The 19,836-nt window shown below is 41.2% G+C and overlaps 1 protein-coding gene across 1 annotated transcript in view; it reads left to right on the plus strand.

Annotated features, from left to right (window-relative positions):
• Window positions 1-9,868: 9,868 nt before the first annotated feature.
• Window positions 9,869-19,836, plus strand: part of LOC106612412 (clarin-1) — a 29,526-nt gene continuing 19,558 nt past the window's right edge. The window contains exon 1 of the mRNA XM_045724313.1: window positions 9,869-10,439. Coding sequence (XP_045580269.1) covers window positions 10,187-10,439 — 253 coding nt within the window. The 5' untranslated portion in view covers window positions 9,869-10,186. The remainder of the gene's footprint in view (window positions 10,440-19,836) is intronic.

Genomic DNA, 19,836 nt, shown 5'->3' on the forward strand with positions numbered 1-19,836 from the left:
AAAATTAACATATGAACAAGGTCCATGAAGTCAATAACTTGTTTGTAACAGATGACATTCACATTCTGACTATCTCTGAAACTCACTTAGATAATACCTTTGATGATACAGTGGTAGTAATACATGGTTATAACATACACCGAAAAGACAGAAATGCCAACGGGGGCGGCGTTGCGGTCTATATTCAGAACCACATTCCTGTAAAGCTTAGAGACAATCTAATGTTAAATACTGTTGAAGTAATATGACTACAGGTTAATCTGCCTCACCTAAAGCCCATTCTTGTGGGAAGCTGGTATAGACCACCAAGTGCTAACAGTCAGTATCTGGATAATATGTGTGAAACGCTTTATAATGTATGTGATTTCAACAGAGAAGTATATTTTCTGGCTGATTTAAATATTGACTGGCTATCATCAAGCTGCTCACTCAGTAAAAACCTTCAAACTGTAACGAGTGCCTGCAACCTTGTTCAGGTTGTCAGTCAACCTACCAGGTTATTTACAAACAGAACAGGAATGAAAACATGTATTGATCACATCTTTACTAATGCTGCAGAAATGTGTTTCAAAGCAGTATCCAAATCCATAGGATGTAGTGATCACAATATAATAGCCATATCTAGGAAAACCACAGCTCCAAAGGCTGGGCCTAATATAGTGAATAAGAGGTCATACAATAAGTTTTGTAGTGATTCATATGTTGATGATGTAAATAATATTTGCTGGTCTGTGGTGTGTAATGAGGAGCAACCAGGCGCTGCACTTGACACGTTTATGAAATTGCTTATTCCAGTTACTAATAAGCACTCACTCATAAAGAAAATTACTGTAAAAACTTTTGAATCTCCTTGGATTTATGAGGAATTGTATGGTTCAGAGGGATGATGCAAAAAGTATGGCAAATAAGTCTGGCAGTCCAACTGATTGGCAAACGTCCTGCAAATTAAGAAATCATGTGACTAAACTAAATAGAAATAAACTATACTATGAAACAAATATCAATTATATAAGGAATGATAGTAAAATGCTTTGGGGCACCTTAAATTACATTTTTGGGGAAAAAGCCAACTCGGTTCCATCATTCATTAAATCAGATGGCTCATTCATCACAAAGCCCACTGATTTTGCCAACTACTTTTTTGACTTTTTAATTGGCAAGATTAGCAAATTTAGGGATGACATGCCAGCAACAAATGCTGACACTACACATCCAAGTATATCGTACCAAATTATGAAAGACAATAACTGTACTTTTGAATTCCGTAAAGTCAGTGTGGAAGAGGTGAAAACAATTATTGTTGTCTATCAACAATGACAAGCCACCGGGGTCTGACAATCTGGATGGAAAATTACTGTGGATAATAGCAGACGATATTGCCACTCCTATTTGCCACATCTTCAATTTAAGCCAACAAGAAAGTGTGTGCCCTCAGGCCTGGAGGGAAGCTAAAGTCATTCCCCAACCCAAGAATAGTCAAGCCCGCTTTACTGCCTCAAATAGCCGACCAATCAGCCTGTTACCAACCCTTAGTAAACTTCTGGAAATAATTGTGTTTGACCAGATACAATGCTATTTCACAGTAAACAAATTGACAACAGACTTTCAGCATGCTTATAGGGAAGGACACTCAACAAGCACAGCACTTACACAAAATACTGATAATTGGCTGAGGGAAATTGATGATAAAATGATTGTGGGAGCTGTCTTGTTAGACTTTAGTGCAGCATTTGACATTATCGATCATAGCTTGCTGGTGGAAAAACGTATGTGTTATGACTTTACACCCCCTGCTATAATGTGGATAAAGAGTTACTTGTCTAACAGAACACAGAGGGTGTTCTTTAATGGAAGCCTCTCAAACACAATCCAGGTAGAATCAGGAATTCCCTAGGGTAGCTGTTTAGGCCCCTTGCTTTTTTACATTTTTTACTAATGACATGCCACTGACTGAGAAAAGCCAGAGTGTCTATGTATGCGGATGACTCAACAATATACACGTCAGCTACTACAGTGACTGAAATGACTGCAACACTTAACCTCTCTGGGCTAGGTGGGACGTGTCCCACACCATTCAACAGCCAGTGATATAGCATGGCGCGACAAACAAAACAGCAAAAATATAATTTCAATTTCTCAAACATACGACTGACTATTTTACACCATTTTAAAGATAAACTTCTCGTTAATCCAACCACATTGTCCGATTTCAAAAAGGCTTTACAGCAAAAGCAAAACATTAGATTATGTTAGGAGAGTACATAGACAAAAATAACCACACAGCCATTTTCCATGCAAGGACATGTGTCACAAAAACCCAAAACACAGCTAAATGAAGCACTAACCTTTGACGATCTTCATCAGATGACACTCCTAGTACATCATGTTACACAATACATGTATGTTTTGTTTGATAAAGTTCATATATCCAAAAACAGCATTTTACATTGGCGCGTGATGTTCAGAAAATGTATTCCCACCAAAAACTTCCGGTGAATTGACAAAAATACTCATCATAAACGTTGACAAAATACATTACAATTATTTTAAGAATTATAGATACAGTACTCCTTTATGCAACCGCTGTGTCAGATTTTAAAATAGCTTTACGAAGAAAGCACATTTTTCAATATTCTGAGTACATAGCTCGCCATCACAGCAAGCTATACAGACACCCGCCAAGTTCAGGGTCACCCAAACTCAGATTTACTATAAGAAAAATTGGATTACCTTTGCTGTTCTTCGTCAGAATGCACTCCCAGGATTTCTACTTCAATAACAAATGTTGGTTTGGTTCCAAAAAATCCATAGTTATATCCAAATAGCGGCGTTTTGTTCGTGCGTTCAAGACACTATCCGAAGGGTAAAGAAGGGTGATGCGCCCGGCGCGTTTCGTGACAAAAAAATTCAAAATATTCCATTACCGTACTTCGAAGCATGTCAAACGCTGTTTAAAATCAATTTTTATGCGATTTTTCTCGTAAAAAAGCGATAATATTCCGACCGGGAGTCGTTGTTTTCATTCAAAGAGAGAGAAAGTAAACATGGTGGAGTCTCGTGCACGAGCGCCCCAGTCTCATTGTTCTCAGATCGACCACTATCCAAATGCGCTACTGTTTTTCAGCCATGGCCTGCAAAGTCATCATTCAATGTTCTGGCGCCATCTGAGAGCCTATGGGAGCGTTAGAAAATGTCACGTTATGCCAGAGATCCCCTGTTTTGGATAGAGATGATCAAGAAGGCCAAGAAATAGTCAGAGAGAGCGCTTCCTGTTTGGAATCTTCTCAGGTTTTAGCCTGCCAAATGAGTTCTGTTATATTCACAGACACCATTCAAACAGTTTTAGAAACTTTAGGGTGTTTTCTATCCAAATCAAACAATTATATGCATATTCTAGTTACTGGGCAGGAGTAGTAACCAGATTAAATCGGGTACGTTTTTTATCTGGCCGTGCAAATACTGCCCCCTATCCCCAACAGGTTAAGATCTGTAGAGAAGAATTAGAGAAACTCTCCAAATACATGTGTGCCATGCTTGTAGCATCATACCCAAGAAGACTCGAGGCTGTAATCGGTACCCAAGGTGCTTCAACAAAGTACTGAGTAAAGGGTCTGAATACTTATATATTCATAACGTTTCAGTTTTTTATTATTAGTATATTTGCAAAAATGTTTGAAAAAACTGTCACAGGAATTTTCCTATCCCAATGATAATAATTAACAATCAATAAGCCTTGACTAATTCCCAAGGTTTGTAAGACACTGGGTTAATAATAATTAGGCAAGGACTCAGCTTTCTGCAAAAGGTCTATACAGTTTATTCAGAGAACGTTCTGAGGTCCAAATAACAAAGACATTCATTTTATGCTAATTCTCCACTTACGCACATACCTCCACACAAACAGTAGATATCCTACGCACATACATACACACAAACAGTAGGTGAATTGTATCCCTCCCTGGAGTTCTCATCACTATCCAGCGCTGCCTGTTCCTTTCCCCCGAGATTAGGGGGACCTTGAAGGTTACTCCCTATTTTCTCCTAAGTCTCTCCAGGTCGGGTCAAACACATGTCTACAGTTCCCTTAGTCTAACTAACACACACACACACACACACACACACACACACACACACACACACACACACACACATTTCCCTTCCTCCCTTATGGGACTGACGTTCAGTACTTTAATTATTCATTACACATGCTACATAACTATTAATAACTAATCAGTTACGTTTCAGGGATGGATTCTTTATTCATTTTCCTTTATTATATAATTCCCTTATCATTCCACCCTTAATTGACTAAATAATACACATTGATTATCAAATGCTATATGGAAACATAATTGTGATACAAGGATTAACCAAACCAATACATGTATATACATCCGATACTCGATACTCAATCAATGACTGTCCTAGGCCTATATCCAATTATGACACTTCGTTTCAGGATTTTCATCATAAGTATCATGAAAGGAACAGTCAGTCTAAACATTGAAGATAGTTTCATCAAACATTGGCTCCTCGTGGTTAAAAGAGACGGAGCCATCTTCCAGGCCTGGAGGCCTGTATTCGTCCTCCCACTGGTCGGGTCTTGGAATCGGTCCATATCTCACCATCTGCTGTGTCATCGATCTCTCTAGAGTTCTGGTGATTAAACGTCTCACACATGGGACCAAACAACATCCACACAGCACTAACACACTCATACAGGTGAAAGAAGCCAACAACACAGTACTTGCAGTATTTTTCAATTTCCCAAACATGCGATCGAACCACCCTGTCAGGGAAGTATCCACCCCAAAGTTCCCTGCTAAACATATCAAGACTCAGTCTATTTTACCAGGTCATGAGGGAGGTGGTGGATGATTGGTCAGAGAACCCCTTTACTGCATCCCCTGTTTCATTCATGAATCTCTGTTGATTATAATAGATGTCATTAATCCAATCCACATTTATATTTATTGTCAACCACCAAAATAATGTAGTGGTAAAGCCTTCACCTATTTGATTCATAGCTTTGTATTCATCTGGAACTTCCATGAGGATGCCAATAGCATCCATCTAGACAAAGCTACTCCCATCCTGGTCAAAACTCCTCCTGTGCCTACTTTAGCCTCCTATAACTGGCCTTTGCTGGTACTAGCCCACCCTACATCAGTTATAGGTGCTGTGAGGTTAAGAATTTTCTCCTGTACTTCTAAACCTAAGTCAGTCACATTAACGATTTCCTTTCAGCCCTTAAGGCAATGGACTGCTAAGCCATTGTGCTCTGCACTAGTGGGTTCAACACCGCACACCGTTTATTTGTTTCTTTCTTGGTTAAAAAAAATCTGTCAATTTAACCGGTACCGGTTACCTTCAGATGAGTCCCGTGACACTTGTGAGGGTCGTAGAGCAAAACTGATAACAGCATTGTGTTTGTTAGAGTCTCCCCTTCCCATAGAATGGTCAAACCGTTCGGAAGCTTCAGACATTTGTATGAGAAGACTGATTTTCGGGATGTCTCATGTTTGGACAAACATTTCTCTCGCTCTGCTGCCTTTCACCAAAGATAAAGAGGTGTGACATTAGTGGTTATGGAGGGCTGAGAAGCATCCAGTGAAAAAAAGTGATATCTCTAGTTTAAAACTGACAATTTCAATATGGATTTGTTATTTTATTCACATACCGGTGCGTCAATCGGCTCAAATGAAATGACCTCCAATTCATTTCTATGTCTTCTTTTTCATTTTTAAAATCTTCATTTAGCTCTTCTTCATTTGTTTCTTGCTGTTACAGCAAATTAAAATTGAATCTGAAAGACTCGGCAGATGAATTACAGAGGATTTCAACTGAAACCTGGTCAACTGCTTGGAAGACAGCTATGTTCACCAGTATACCACCAAAACTCACGTGATTCACTGTGGCCTGGCACCATCGACACGTCAATCCATATCCTCGCTGTCATTGCTGGCGACAGCAAAAAATGTTTTGGATGAAATGGCTCGTTGGTCTAGGGGTATGATTCTCCCTTTGGGTGTGAGCGGTCCCGGGTTCAAATCCCATATGAGCCCTTTTGTAGAGCCTTTAACAGTCTGAGACAGGCGGATCTTGGGCAACTGGTTGGAGGGGTGACTGCCACCCCTGGAGCGCCAGACATGGTGGCTGAGTGATTAAGGCAAAGGACTGCTAATCTGTTGTGCTCTGCACTAGTGGGTTCAACACTGCATACCTTTTATTCATTTCTTACTTGATTAAAAAATAAGTCATTTTAACTTCTCTAGGGCCGGCGGGACGAAATCGTCCCACCTACGTAACAGCCAGTGGAATCCTGTGGCGCGTTATTCAAATACCTTAGAAATGCTATTACTTCAATTTCTCAAACATATGACTATTCCACAGCATTTTAAAGACAAGACTCTCCTTTATCTAACCACACTGTCCGATTTCAAAAAGGCTTTACAGCGAAAGCAAAACATTAGATTATGTCAGCAGAGTACCCAGCCAGAAATATCAGACACCCATTTTTCAAGCTAGCATATAATGTCACAAAAACCCAGAAGACAGCTAAATGCAGCACTAACCTTTGATGATCTTCATCAGATGACACACCTAGGACATTATGTTATACAATACATGCATGTTTTGTTCAATCAAGTTCATATTTATATCAAAAACCAGCTTTTTACATTAGCATGTGACGTTCAGAACTAGCATACCCCCCGCAAACCTCCGGTGAATTTACTAAATTACTCACGATAAACGTTCACAAAAAACATAACAATTATTTTAAGAATTATAGATACAGAACTCCTTTGTGCAATCGAGGTGTCCGATTTTAAAATAGCTTTTCGGTGAAAGCACATTTTGCAATATTCTGAGTAGATAGCCCAGCCATCACGGCTAGCTATTTAGACAACCACCAAGTTTAGCCCTGACCAAACTCCGATTTACTATTAGAAAAGTTTGATTACCTTTGGTGTTCTTCGTCAGAATGCACTCCCAGGACTGCTACTTCAATAACAAATGTTGGTTTGGTTCAAAATAATCCATAGTTATATCCAAACAGCGGCGTTTTGTTCGTGCGTTCAAGACACTATCCGAAGTGTAAATAAGGGTCACGAGCATGGCGCATTTCGTGACAAAAGATTTCTAAATATTCCATTACCGTACTTCGAAGCATGTCAACCGCTGTTTAAAATCAATTTTTATGCAATTTTTCTCGTAAAAAAGCGATAATATTCCGACCGGGAATCTGCGTTTAGGTAAACAGACGAAAGAAAATAAAGCATGGGGTCGACTCGGGCACGAGCCTGAGTCTCACAGTACTGTAACCAGCCACTATCCAAACGCGCTACTTTTTTTCAGCCAGAGCCTGCAAAGCCACGATTCAGCTTTTTGCCGCCTTCTGAGAGCCCATGGGAGCCGTAGGAAGTGTCACGTAACAGCAGAGATCCCCTGTAATGGATAGAGATAATCAAGAAGGCAAAGAAATTGTCAGACAGGGCACTTCCTGCATGGAATCTTCTCAGGTTTTGGCCTGCCAAATGAGTTCTGTTATACTCACAGACACCATTCAAACAGTTTTAGAAACTTTGGAGTGTTTTCTATCCAAAGCTAATAATGACATGCATATTCTAGTTTCTGGGCTGGAGTAATAATCAGATTAAATCGGGTACGTTTTTTATCCGGACGTGAAAATACTGCCCCCTAGCCATAACAGGTTAAAAGACATCTGGATACTGTATATCAGGATGTTGTGGCCATTTACACAGATGCTTCAAAAGATCCAAGGACAGGATGTACTGGGTCAGCATTTGTAGTGCAGGAATGTGGGGTTGCAGTCAGGAAATGTATATGGCTGTAAATACGGCGGAACTGTTGGTCATACTGTTGGCCTTACAGTGGGTGGAGGAAGTGAAGCCAAAGAGAGTAGTTATTTGTTGTAATTCATGTGCAGTGTTTATGAGTCTGCAGTCCTTTAGCTCATGTAGTAGACAAGACCTGCTTTATGACGTACGACAAACCCATGGTAGGGTTAGAAAGTAACACTGCCATGTAACAAGTAACACTGATGCATGCATGAGAGCGACTGTGTGATCACACTCTCCGTAGCCGTAGCCGATGTAAGATCTTTAAACAGGTAAACATTCACAAGGCCACAGGGCCAGACGGATTACCATGACGTGTACTCCGAGCATGCGCTGACCAACTGGCAAGTGTCTTCACTGACATTTTCAACCTGTCCCTGACTAAGTCTGTAATACTAACATGTTTCAAGCAGACCACCATAGTCCCTGTGCCCAAGAACACTAAGGTAACCTACCTAAAGGACTACCGACCCATAGCACTCACGTCTGTAGCCATGAAGTGCTTTGAAAAGCTAGTCATGGCTCACATCAACACCATTATCCCAGAAACTCTAGACCAACTCCAATTTGCATACTGCCCTAACAGATCCACAGATGATGCAATCTCTATTGCACTCAACACTGCCCTTTCCCACCCTTTCCCACCTGGACAAAAGGAACACCTACGTGAGAATGCTATTCATTGACTACAACTCAGCGTTCAACACCAATGTGTCCTCAAAGCTCATCACTAAGCTAAACACCTCCCTCTGCAACTGGATCCTGGACTTCCTGACGGGCCACCCCCCAGGTGGTAAGGGTAGGTAACAACACATCCGCCACACTGATCCTCAACACGGGGGCCCCTCAAGGATGCGTGCTCAGTCCCCTCCTGTACTCCCTGTTTACTCATGACTGCATGGCCATGCATGACTCCAACACCATTCTCAAGTTTGCCAATGACACAACAGTGGTAGGCAACATCACTGGGACCAAGCTTCCTGCCATCCAGGATCTCTATACCAGGCGGTGTCAGAGGAAGGCCCTAAAAATTGTCAAAGACTCCAGCCGCCCTAGTCATGGACTGTTCTCTCTACTACTGCCCGGCAAGCGGTACCGGAGCGCCAGTCTAGGTCCAAAAGGCTTCTTAACAGTGTCTACCCCCAAGCAATAAGACTCCTGAACAGCTAATCAAAGGGATTCCCAGACACATCTATTACACTGCTGCTACTCTCTGTTTATTATCTATGCATAGTCACTTTAACTCTACCTACATGTACATATTACCTCAATTATCTTGACTAACCGGTGTCCCCGCACATTGACTCTGTACCGGTACACCCTGTATATAGCCTCGCTATTGTTATTTTGCTGCTGCTTTTAAAAAAAAAATGTATTTGTTACTTTTATTTTCTATTTTTTACCTAACACTTTTTTTTCTTAAAACTTCTTAAAGCATTGTTGGTTAAGGGCTTGTAAGAAAGCATTTCACTGTATGGTTTACACCTGTTGTGTAGACCTTACAGTGAAGGGCATGCATTTATTCCAAGTACAGAAGAAAGTCAGCGAGGGGAGGACCACAGGAAGAGACAGAAGAGAGGAGGCTATTTTACATGTTTACGGGTGGGACACAGACAGTTGAATAAGACTTTAAACATGATAGGAAAGCATCCAACAGGAAAGTGTGATTATTGTTAGCCAGGAAATAATGACAGTGGAGCATGTACTGATACAGTGTGGACAGTATGAGGATGAGATCCAGTATGATGGAGAAGGGGATACAGGAAATGAGTTTAAAGAGTATACTGACTAGAACGTCATTAGATAAAAAATAATTACAAAATATTTGAGACAAAGGGAAACGTGCTGCCACGTAGGATTTATTTTCTCCCCATCTCTGGCCCACTCCAGTACAGTAGGTGGTGGTAATGCACCATGACATTGAATGCCAACCGCCGATAAACTCCACCGAAGAAGAAAACTCACGTGTTCAGTGCAGCAGATGAGCTTCGTACCCAATCAGACAACAGGTCACCGAGGCTAAAGTCGTCAATCTCGCTGTCTTTGAGAAGCGTCTCCCGAATTTAAAACCTTGGTTACTTGGAAACAATGAGCAAGGGGGAAAACTATCAATGTAACGTAATACACAACGTCCACGTTAGAACAGCATCAATACGGTATACACATTTAGCTATTTCAATGAGACTTGTCATAATAGCTTAACACAGATATTTAGCGTTTTCGTTTTGGATCATTTGCCTCAGCAAGAATTTGCTACCAACTGGAGATGAATTGAACACCATGGACTGGTCAGACTAATTATTTTCCCACATACTTCTGACACCATGCCAAGTCGTCAAAAGAAAATTATATTCTCTGTTGCCGGTGTGTTGAGTTTCGGTTGCGTCCTCATTGTTGCGGCCGCGATGGGGTCGCAATTTTGGGTCCAGGGGACTATGCTGTGTACAACCGGGGCGCAGCTTGTAAATGCCACAGGACAAGAGCTTGATAAATTTGTCGGTAGGGTTAACTATGGTCTCTTTCACGGACAGACAGTGAAGCAATGTGGACTTGGTGGAAGACCCTTCAGATTTTCATGTGAGTAGAAGTCCATGTGAATTGCATGAGACGTTAGTGAAAAACGGTGGTTTTAAAGATTACTGCTGGGTTGAAACATCATGTTCTCATTTGAGTATCTATTATGAAAAGTGAATAACAATGAGACAAGCGATTACCCACACCATTAATAATGCAAATGACTGTAGATATACTACACTCTGTTTTAATTGAGTCCTATCCCTGTGACTTAAGGATCTATTTGATTAAATCAAATGTGATGTTTAGCATTAATTCGCTTGGCAGGATTGGCACAGTATAAAGCCTACACTTATAGACTGTAAAAAAAAAATCTCCTTTACAATAAAGTATACTGAACAAAAATCTAAATACAACAGTCAACAATTAACGATTTTACTGAGTTACAGTTCATATAAGGAAATCAGTCAATTGAAATTAATTCATTTTGCCCTAATCTATGGATTTCACATGACTGGGCAGGGGCGCAGCCATGGGTGGGCCTGGGAGGGCATTGCCCACCCACTGGGGAGCCAGGCCCAGCCAATCAGAATTCAGAATTCAGAATTCTGATTGGCCCCAGAAAAGGGCTTTATTACAGACAGAAATACTCCGCAGTTTCAGATGATGCCACAGGTGAAGAAGCCGGATGTGGAGGTCCCGGGCTGGCGTGGCAACACGCGGTTGTGAGGCCAGTTGAGAAGCCGGATGTGGAGGTCCTGGGTTGGCGTGGCAACACGCGGTTGTGAGGCCAGTTGAACGTACTGCCAAATTCTCAAACGGCTTATGGTAGAGAAATTAACATTCAATTCTCTGGCAACAGCTCTGGTGGACATTCCTGCAGTTAGCATGCCAATTAAACCCTCCCTCAAAATTTTAGACATCTGTGGCATTGTGTTGTGACAAAAAAATTACATTTTAGAGTGGCCTTTTATAATCCCCAGCACAAGGTGCACCTGTGTAATGATCATTCGGTTTAATCATCTTCTTGATATGCCACACCTGTCAGGTGGATGGATTATCTTGGCAAAGGAGAAATGCTCACTAACAGGGATGTAAACAAATGTGTCCACAAATTGAGAGAGAAGCTTTTTGTGTGTATGGAACATTTCTGGGTTCTTTGAATTCAACTCATGAAACATTTTTGTTTAGTATATTTGCAGGTGAAAAATAAAATACAAATGATTACCCAACGGGCATTCGACATGATAAAGATGTATTTTACTGGTTGAAATCAGGTCTGGACATAACCTGATCACAACCAAATTAAGATGTTTTCTACATAGCCTATTTTTGACATCATGAAAAATAAGTCTTATTTTAGTTGAAATCTGATTGAACTACCGACCAGTTATCTAAATGCTACTCAATTAATATAAACTAAATCTATATAAACATGTGCATAGTTTTTGTGGACCATGCACCCATTGCATATAAGACACTAGAACCATTACAATTATACACATTTGAGTAATGTTTATTTTCAGCAGTGTTTGCATGATTCAACTAAGCACAATTGGAAAGCAACAGTTGGCAGAGCGCACCAAAGCGTGTTAGGGTCTCGTGGCATACTGTACCCAGTCAACACACTGGGCTTTGGCTTATTCCATTCGAGACCCGGAGTCTTAGCATGGACTCAGTCTCTGGGGGGGCTTCATGCAGAATCATATTACTCTAGGCTCCGGTTAATGGTCCTTGGCCGAGTTTACTTCAGCTTATCCGGTCCGATAAACTTTTTCAGGAGTAGGACGAGTTTTTTTATTCGGCAGGTGATGAAATACCTTCTTTTTTTTTTTTAACTAAGAAACGTGAACTATTTCACCTCCAAGTTATTGAATTTGCTAGGTCATTAAAGCTCAAATTTGTGACACTGCGGTCCTATAGCTATCAGAGATGGTCCCTAATTTAGAGAATCGAAAAATGTTGCATTCACTATAGGCTATGTTTTTCGTAGTTGCAGTCCACCCAATTGAAAAGGGCACATTCAAATCAAATGTTCTTTGTCACATGCGCTGAGCACAACTGCTGTAGACCTTACCGTGAAATGCTTACTTACAAGCCCTTAACCTCTCTGGTATCATTGGGACTCTAGCGTCCCGCCTCGACAACAGCCAGTGAAATTGCAGGGCGCCAAATTCAAACAACAGAAATCCCATAATTAAAATTCCTCAAACATACAAGTATTATACACCATTTTAAAGATAAACTTCTAGTTAATCCAACCACAGTGTCCAATTTTAAAAAGGCTTTACAGCGAAAGCACACCATGCAATTATGTTAGGACAGTGCCTAGCCACAAGAAACCATACAGACATTTTCCAGCCAAGGAGAGGACTCACAAAAGTCAGAAATAGCAATTAAATGAATCACTAACCTTTGATCTTCATCTGGTGGCACTCCCAGCACTCCATGTTACACAATAAATGTTTGTTTTGTTCGGTAATGTCCCTCTTTATGTCCAAAAACCTCAGTTTTGTTGGTGCATTTAGTTCAGTAATCCAAAGGCACAAAGCGCGCTCTCATCATCCAGACGAAAAGTAAAAAAACTACAATAAAAGTTCGTAGAAACATGTCAAACGATGTTTAAAATCAATCCTCAGGTTGTTTTTGTCATAAATAATGAATAATATTTCAACCGGACAAAAGCTTTGTCAATAGAAAAGGAGAAACAAGAAAGGCGCGCTCCCAATCACACGCTGGACTCATGTCTGGAAATTTCCACTGTCCACTCATTAAAAGTGCTGTATCTCCCACATTTTTCAGAGTAAAAGCCTGAAACAATGCCTAAAGACTGGCCACATGTAGAGGAAGCCATGGAGATTGTGAACTGGGTCCTAAGTCTTTGTATGGTGGATAGGCTCTCAATGGAAAAACAGCCTTTCAAAATAATAGTACTTCCTGGATGGATTTTCCTCAGGTTTTTGCCTGCCATATCAGTTCTGTTATAATCACAGACATTATTTTAACAGTTTTGGAAACTTTTGAGTGTGTTCTATCCAATTCTACCAATTATATGCATATCCTAGCTTCTGGGCCTGAGTATCAGGCAGTTTAATTTGGGCACGCTTTTCATCTAAAATTCCGAATGCTGCCCCCTACCCTAGTGAAGTTAACCAACAATGCAGTTCAAGAAATAGAGTTAATAAAATATTTACGAAATAATCTAAAGTACAATTTTTTTTTTTTTAAAGTAACACAATAAAATAACAATCACGAGGCTATATACGGGGGTTACCGGTACCGAGTAAATGTACCGGGGTACAGGTTAGTCAAGGTAATTTGTACATGTAGGTAGGGGTAAAGTGACTATGCATAGATAATAAACAGCGAGTAGCAGCAGTGTAAAAATAGAGAGAGGAGGGGGGGAGGGGGGGGGGGGGGCGTGTCAATGCAAATAGTTCGGGTGGCCATTTGATTAATTGTTCAGCAGTCTTATGGCTTGGGGGTAGAAGCTGTTAAAGAGCCTTTTGGACCTAGACTTGGTTCTCCAGTACCACTTGCCGTGCAGTAGCAGAGAGAAGTCTATGACTAGGGTGGCTGGAGTATTTGAACATTTGGGCTTTTGGGCTTTCCTTTGACACTGCCCGGTATATACAGTACCAGTCAAAAGTTTGGACACACCTACTCATTCAAGGTTTTTATTTTATTTGACTATTTTCTAAATTGTAGAATAAAACTATGAAATAACACATGGAATCATGTTGTAACCCACAATCTTTTTAAATCAAAATATATTTGATATTCTTCTAAGTAGCCACCCTTTGCCTTGATGACAGCTTTGCACACTCTTGGCATTTTCTCAACCAGCTTCATGAGGTAGTCACCTGGAATGCATTTCCATTAACAGATGTGCCTTGTTAATTTGTGGAATTAATTTTCTTCTTAATGCATTTGAGCCAATCAGTTGCGTTGTGACAAGGTAGGGGTGGTATACAGAAGATAGCCCTATTTGGTAAGAGGCCAAGTCCATATTATGGCAAGAACCGCTCAAAAAGCAAAGAGAAACGACAGTCCATCATTACTTTAAGACATGAAGGTCAGTCAATGCAGAACATTTTTAAGAAAGTCAAGTGCATTTGCAAAAAGCATCAAGCGCAATGATGAAACTGGCTCTCATGAGGACCGCCACAGGAAAGGAAGACCCAGAGTTACCTCTCCTGCAGAGGATCAGTTCATTAGAGCTTAGCTTAGTGATGAGCTTTGAGGGCACTATGGTGTTGAACGCTGAGCTGTAGTCAATGAAGAACATTCTCACGTAGGTGTTCCTTTTGTCCAGGTGGGAAAGGGCAGTGTGGAGTGCAATAGAGATTGCATCATCCGTGGATCTGTTGGGCGGTTTCCAAATTGGAGTGGATTTAGGGTTTCTGGGATAATGGTGTTGATGGTGAGCCATGACCAGCCTTTCAAAGCTACAGACGTGAGTGCTACGGGTCAGTAGTCATTTAGGCAGGTTACCTCAGTGTTCTTGGGCACAGGGACTATGGTGGTCTGCTTGAAACATATTGGTATTACAGACTGTCAGGAACAGGATGAAAATGTCAGTGAAGACACTTGCCAGTTGGTCAGCGCATGTCGCAGTACACGTCCTGGTAATCCGTCTGGCCCTGCGGCCTTGTGAATGTTGACCTCTTTAAAGGTCTTACTCACATCGGCTATGGAGAGAGTGATCACACAGTCATCCGGAAATGCTGAAGCTCTCATGCATGCTTCAGTGTTGCTAGCATCGAAGCGAGCATAAAAGTAATTCAGCTCATCTGGTAGGCTCGTGGCTGTGCTTCCCTTTGTAGTCTGTAATAGTTTGCTAGCCCTGCCACATCCGATGAATGTCGGAGCTGGTGTAGTACGATTCAATCTTAGTCCTGTTTTGACGCTTTGCCTGTTTGATGGTTCGTCAAAGGGCATAGCGGGATTTATTATAAGCGTTCGTGTTAAAGTCCCACTCCTTGAAAGCGGCAGCTCTAGCCTTTAGCTCAGTGCGGATGTTGCCTGAGCTTCTGGATGGTGGTATGTACGTACAGTCACTGTGGGGACGACGTCAACGATGCACATATTGATGAAGCCAGTGACTGCTGCGGTGTACTCCTCAATGCCATAGGAAGAACTCTGGAACATATTCCAGTCTGAGCTAGCAAAACAGTCCTGTAACTTAGCATCTGCTTCATCTGACCACTTCTTTATTGACATGGTCACTGGTGCTTCCTGCGTTAGTTTTTGCTTGTAAGCAGGAATCAGGAGGATAGAATTATGGTCAGATTTGCCAAATTGAGGGCGAGGGAGAGTTTTGTGTGTCTCTGTGTTGGAGTAAAGTTGGTCTAGAGTAAAAAAAAAAAAAATGTAATCTCTGGTTGCACATTTAACATGCTGGTAGAAATGAGGTCAAACTAATTTAAGTTTCCCTGCAATAAAGTCCCTGGCCACTAGGAGCACCGCCTCTGAATGAGCGTTTTCCTGTTTGCTTATGGCCTTATACAGCTCATTGAGTGCGGTCTTAGTGCCAGCATCGGTTTGTGGTGGTACATAGACAGCTACAAAAAATATATATTAAAAACTATCTTGGTAAATAGTGTGGTCTACAGCTTATCATGAGATACTCGACCTCAGGCGAGCAAAACCTTGAGACTTCTTTAATATTATATTTCGTACACCAGCTGTTTACAAATATACACAGACCGACATCCGTTTTCTTACCGGAGGCAGCTGTTCTATCTTGCCGATGCAGCGTAAAATCCGGCAGCTGTATTTTATCCATGTCGTCGTGAGCCACGACTCAGTGAAACATAAGATATTACAGTTTTTAATGTCCCATTGGTAGGATGTTCGTGATTGTAGCTCGTCTATTTTGTTATCCAATGATTGTATGTTGGCTAATAGGACTGATGGTAGAGGCAGATTACATACTCGCCGTCGGATCCTTACAAGGCACCCCGACCTACGTCCTCTATCTCAGTCTCTTTCTCATGCAAATGACAGGGATTTTGTTCTTGTCGGGTGTCTGAGATAAATCCTTCGCATCCGACTCATTAAAGAAAAAATCTTCAATCAGTACGAGGTGAGTAATCGCTGTCCTGATATCCAGAAGCTCTTTTCGGTCATAAGAGACAGTGGCAGAAACATTAGGTACAAAATAAGTTAGAAATAACGCCCCCAAAAAAACACACACAAAAGAGCACAATTGGTTAGGAGGCCGTAAAATGGCACTAGCAGTTCGCAAAGTAGCCTAAGACAAGACGCAATTACAGTGGGGGAAAAAAGTATTTGATCCCCTGCTGATTTTGTACATTTGCCAACTTACAAAGAAATTATCAGTCTATAATTTTAATGGTAGGTTTATTTGAACAGTGAGAGACAGAATAATAACAAAAGAATCCAGAAAAACGCATGTCAAAAATGTTATAAAATTATTTGCATTTTAATGAGGGAAATAAGTATTTGACCCCCTCTGCAAAACATGACTTAGTACTTGGTGGCAAAACCCTTGTTGGCAATAAGAGGTCAGACGTTTCTTGTAGTTAGCCACCAGGTTTGCACACATCTTAGGAGGGATTTTGTCCCACTCCTCTTTGCAGATCTTCTCCAAGTCATTAAGGTTTCGAGGCTGACGTTTGGCAACTCGAACCTTCAGCTCCCTCCACAGATTTTCTATGGGATTAAGGTCTGGAGACTGGCTAGGCCACTCCAGGACCTTAACCTCTCTAGGGTAGGTGGCACCAAATCATCCCACCTACGCAACAGCCAGTCTAATCCCGTGGCGCGATATTCAAATACCTTAAAAATGCTATTACTTCAATTTCTCAAACATATAACTATTTTACACCATTTTAAAGACAAGACTCTCCTTTATCTAACCACACTGTCCATTTTTCAAGCTAGCATATAATGTCACATAAACCCAAACCACAGCTAAATGCAGCACTACCCTTTGATGATCTTCATCAGATGACAACCCTAGAACATTATGTTATACAATACATGCATGTTTTGTTCAATCAAGTTCATATTTATATAAAAAAACAGCTTTTTACATTAGCATGTGACTTTCAGAACTAGCATACCCCCCGCAAACTTCCGGGGAATTTACTAAATTACTCACGATAAACGTTCACAAAAAGCATAACAATTATTTTAAGAATTATAGATACAGAACTCCTCTATGCACTCGATATGTCCGATTTTAAAATAGCTTTTCGGTGAAAGCACATTTTGCAATATTCTAAGTACATAGCCCAGCCATCACGGGCTAGCTATTTAGACACCCAGCAAGTTTAGCCTTCACCAAAATCAGATTTACTATAACAAAAATGTTATTACCTTTGCTGTTCTTCATCAGAATGCACTCCCAGGACTTCTACTTCAATAACAAATGTTGGTTTGGTCCCAAATAATCCATCGTTATATCCAAACAGCGGCGTTTTGGTCGTGCGTTCTAGACACTATCCAAAATGGTAAATCAGGGTTACGAGCATGGCGCATTTCGTGACCAAAAAATTCTAAATATTCCATTACCGTACTTCGAAGCATGTCAACCGCTGTTTAAAATCTATTTTTATGCAATTTATCTCGTAAAAAAGCGATAATATTCCGACCGGGAATCTGCGTTTCGGTAAATAGAGGAAAAAAAAGAAAGACGGGGGCGACCAGTGCACGCGCCTAAGCCCACTGTCCCCTGATCGGCCACTTGAGAAAGGCCATAATGTGTTTCAGCCTGGGGCTGGAATGACGACATTCAGCTTTTTCCCGGGCTCTGAGAGCCTATGGGAGCCGTGGGAAGTGTCACGTTACCGCAGAGATCCTTTGTTTTGGAAAGAGATGTCAAAGAAAGCCAATAAATGGTCAGACAGGCCACTTCCTGTAAAGGAATCTCTCAGGTTTTTGCCTGCCATATGAGTTCTGTTATACTCACAGACACCATTCAAACAGTTTTAGAAACTTTAGGGTGTTTTCTATCCATATCTAATAAGTATATGCATATTCTAGTTACTGGGTAGGAGTAGTAACCAGATTAAATCGGGTACGTTTTTTATCCGGCGGTGTAAATACTGCCCCCTAGCCCTAAGAGGTTAATGTGCTTCTTCTTGAGCCACTCCTTTGTTGCCTTGGCCGTGTGTTTTGGGTCATTGTCATGCTGGAATACCCATCCACAACCCATTTTCAATGTCCTGGCTGAGGGAAGGATGTTCTCACCCAAGATTTGACGGTACATGGCCCCGTCCATCGTCCCTTTGATGCGGTGAAGTTGTCCTGTCACCTTAGCAGAAAAACACCCCAAAAGCATAATGTTTCCACCTCCATGTTTGACGGTGGGGATGGTGTTCTTGGGGTCATAGGCAGCATTCCTCCTCCTCCAAACACGGCGAGTTGAGTTGATGCCAAAGAGCTCCATTTTGGTCTCATCTGACCACAACACTTTCACCAGTTGTCCTCTGAATCATTCAGATGTTCATTGGCAAACTTCAGACGGGCATGTATATGTATTCTTGAGCAGGGGGACCTTGCGGGCACTGCAGGATTTCAGTCCTTCACGGCGTAGTGTGTTATCAATTGTTTTCTTGGTGACTATGGTCCCAGCTGCCTTGAGATCATTGACAAGATCCTCCCGTGTAGTTCTGGGCTGATTCCTCACTGTTCTAATGATCATTGCAACCCCACGAGGTGAGATCTTGCATGGAGGCCCAGGCCGAGTGATATTGACAGTTCTTTTGTGTTTCTTCCATTTTTGCGAATAATCGCACACAAATGTTGTCGCCTTCTCACCAAGCTGCTTGGCGATGGTCTTGTAGCCCATTCCAGCCTTGTGTAGGTCTACAATCTTGGCCATGGTGGAGAGTTTGGAATCTGATTGATTGATTGCTTCTGTGGACAGGTGTCTTTTTTACAGGTAACAAGCTGTGGTTAGGAGCACTCCCTTTAAGAGTGTGCTCCTAATCTCAGCTCGTTACCTGTATAAAAGACACCTGGGAGCCAGAAATCTTTCTGATTTGAGAGGGGGTCAAATACTTATTTCCCTCATTAAAATGCAAATCAATTTATAACATTTTTGACATGCTTTTTTCTGGATATTTTCTTTGTTATTCTGTCTTTCAGTGTTCAAATAAACCTACCATTAAAATTATAGACTGATCCTTTCTTTATCAGTGGACAAACGTACAAAATCAGCAGGCCTTCCCTACTCCAATCAACCAGTCTATATTGAATTTGACAAGGAATGTAGCTTCTGTATCCATCCCATCAGTTAGATATGTTTTTATAGTCATTTATTTCTGTAGGCCTTTTTATTTTTTTATTTCACCTTTATTTAACCTGGTAGGCTAGTTGAGAACAAGTTCTCATTTACAACTGCAACCTGGCCAAGATAAAGCAAAGCAGTGCGACACAAACAACAACACAGAATTACACATGGAATAAACAAGCGTACAGTCAATAA

The sequence above is a fragment of the Salmo salar genome, chromosome 09, assembly GCF_965601325.2.
Source record: "Salmo salar chromosome 09, fSalSal1, whole genome shotgun sequence".
Lineage (NCBI taxonomy): Eukaryota > Metazoa > Chordata > Actinopteri > Salmoniformes > Salmonidae > Salmo > Salmo salar.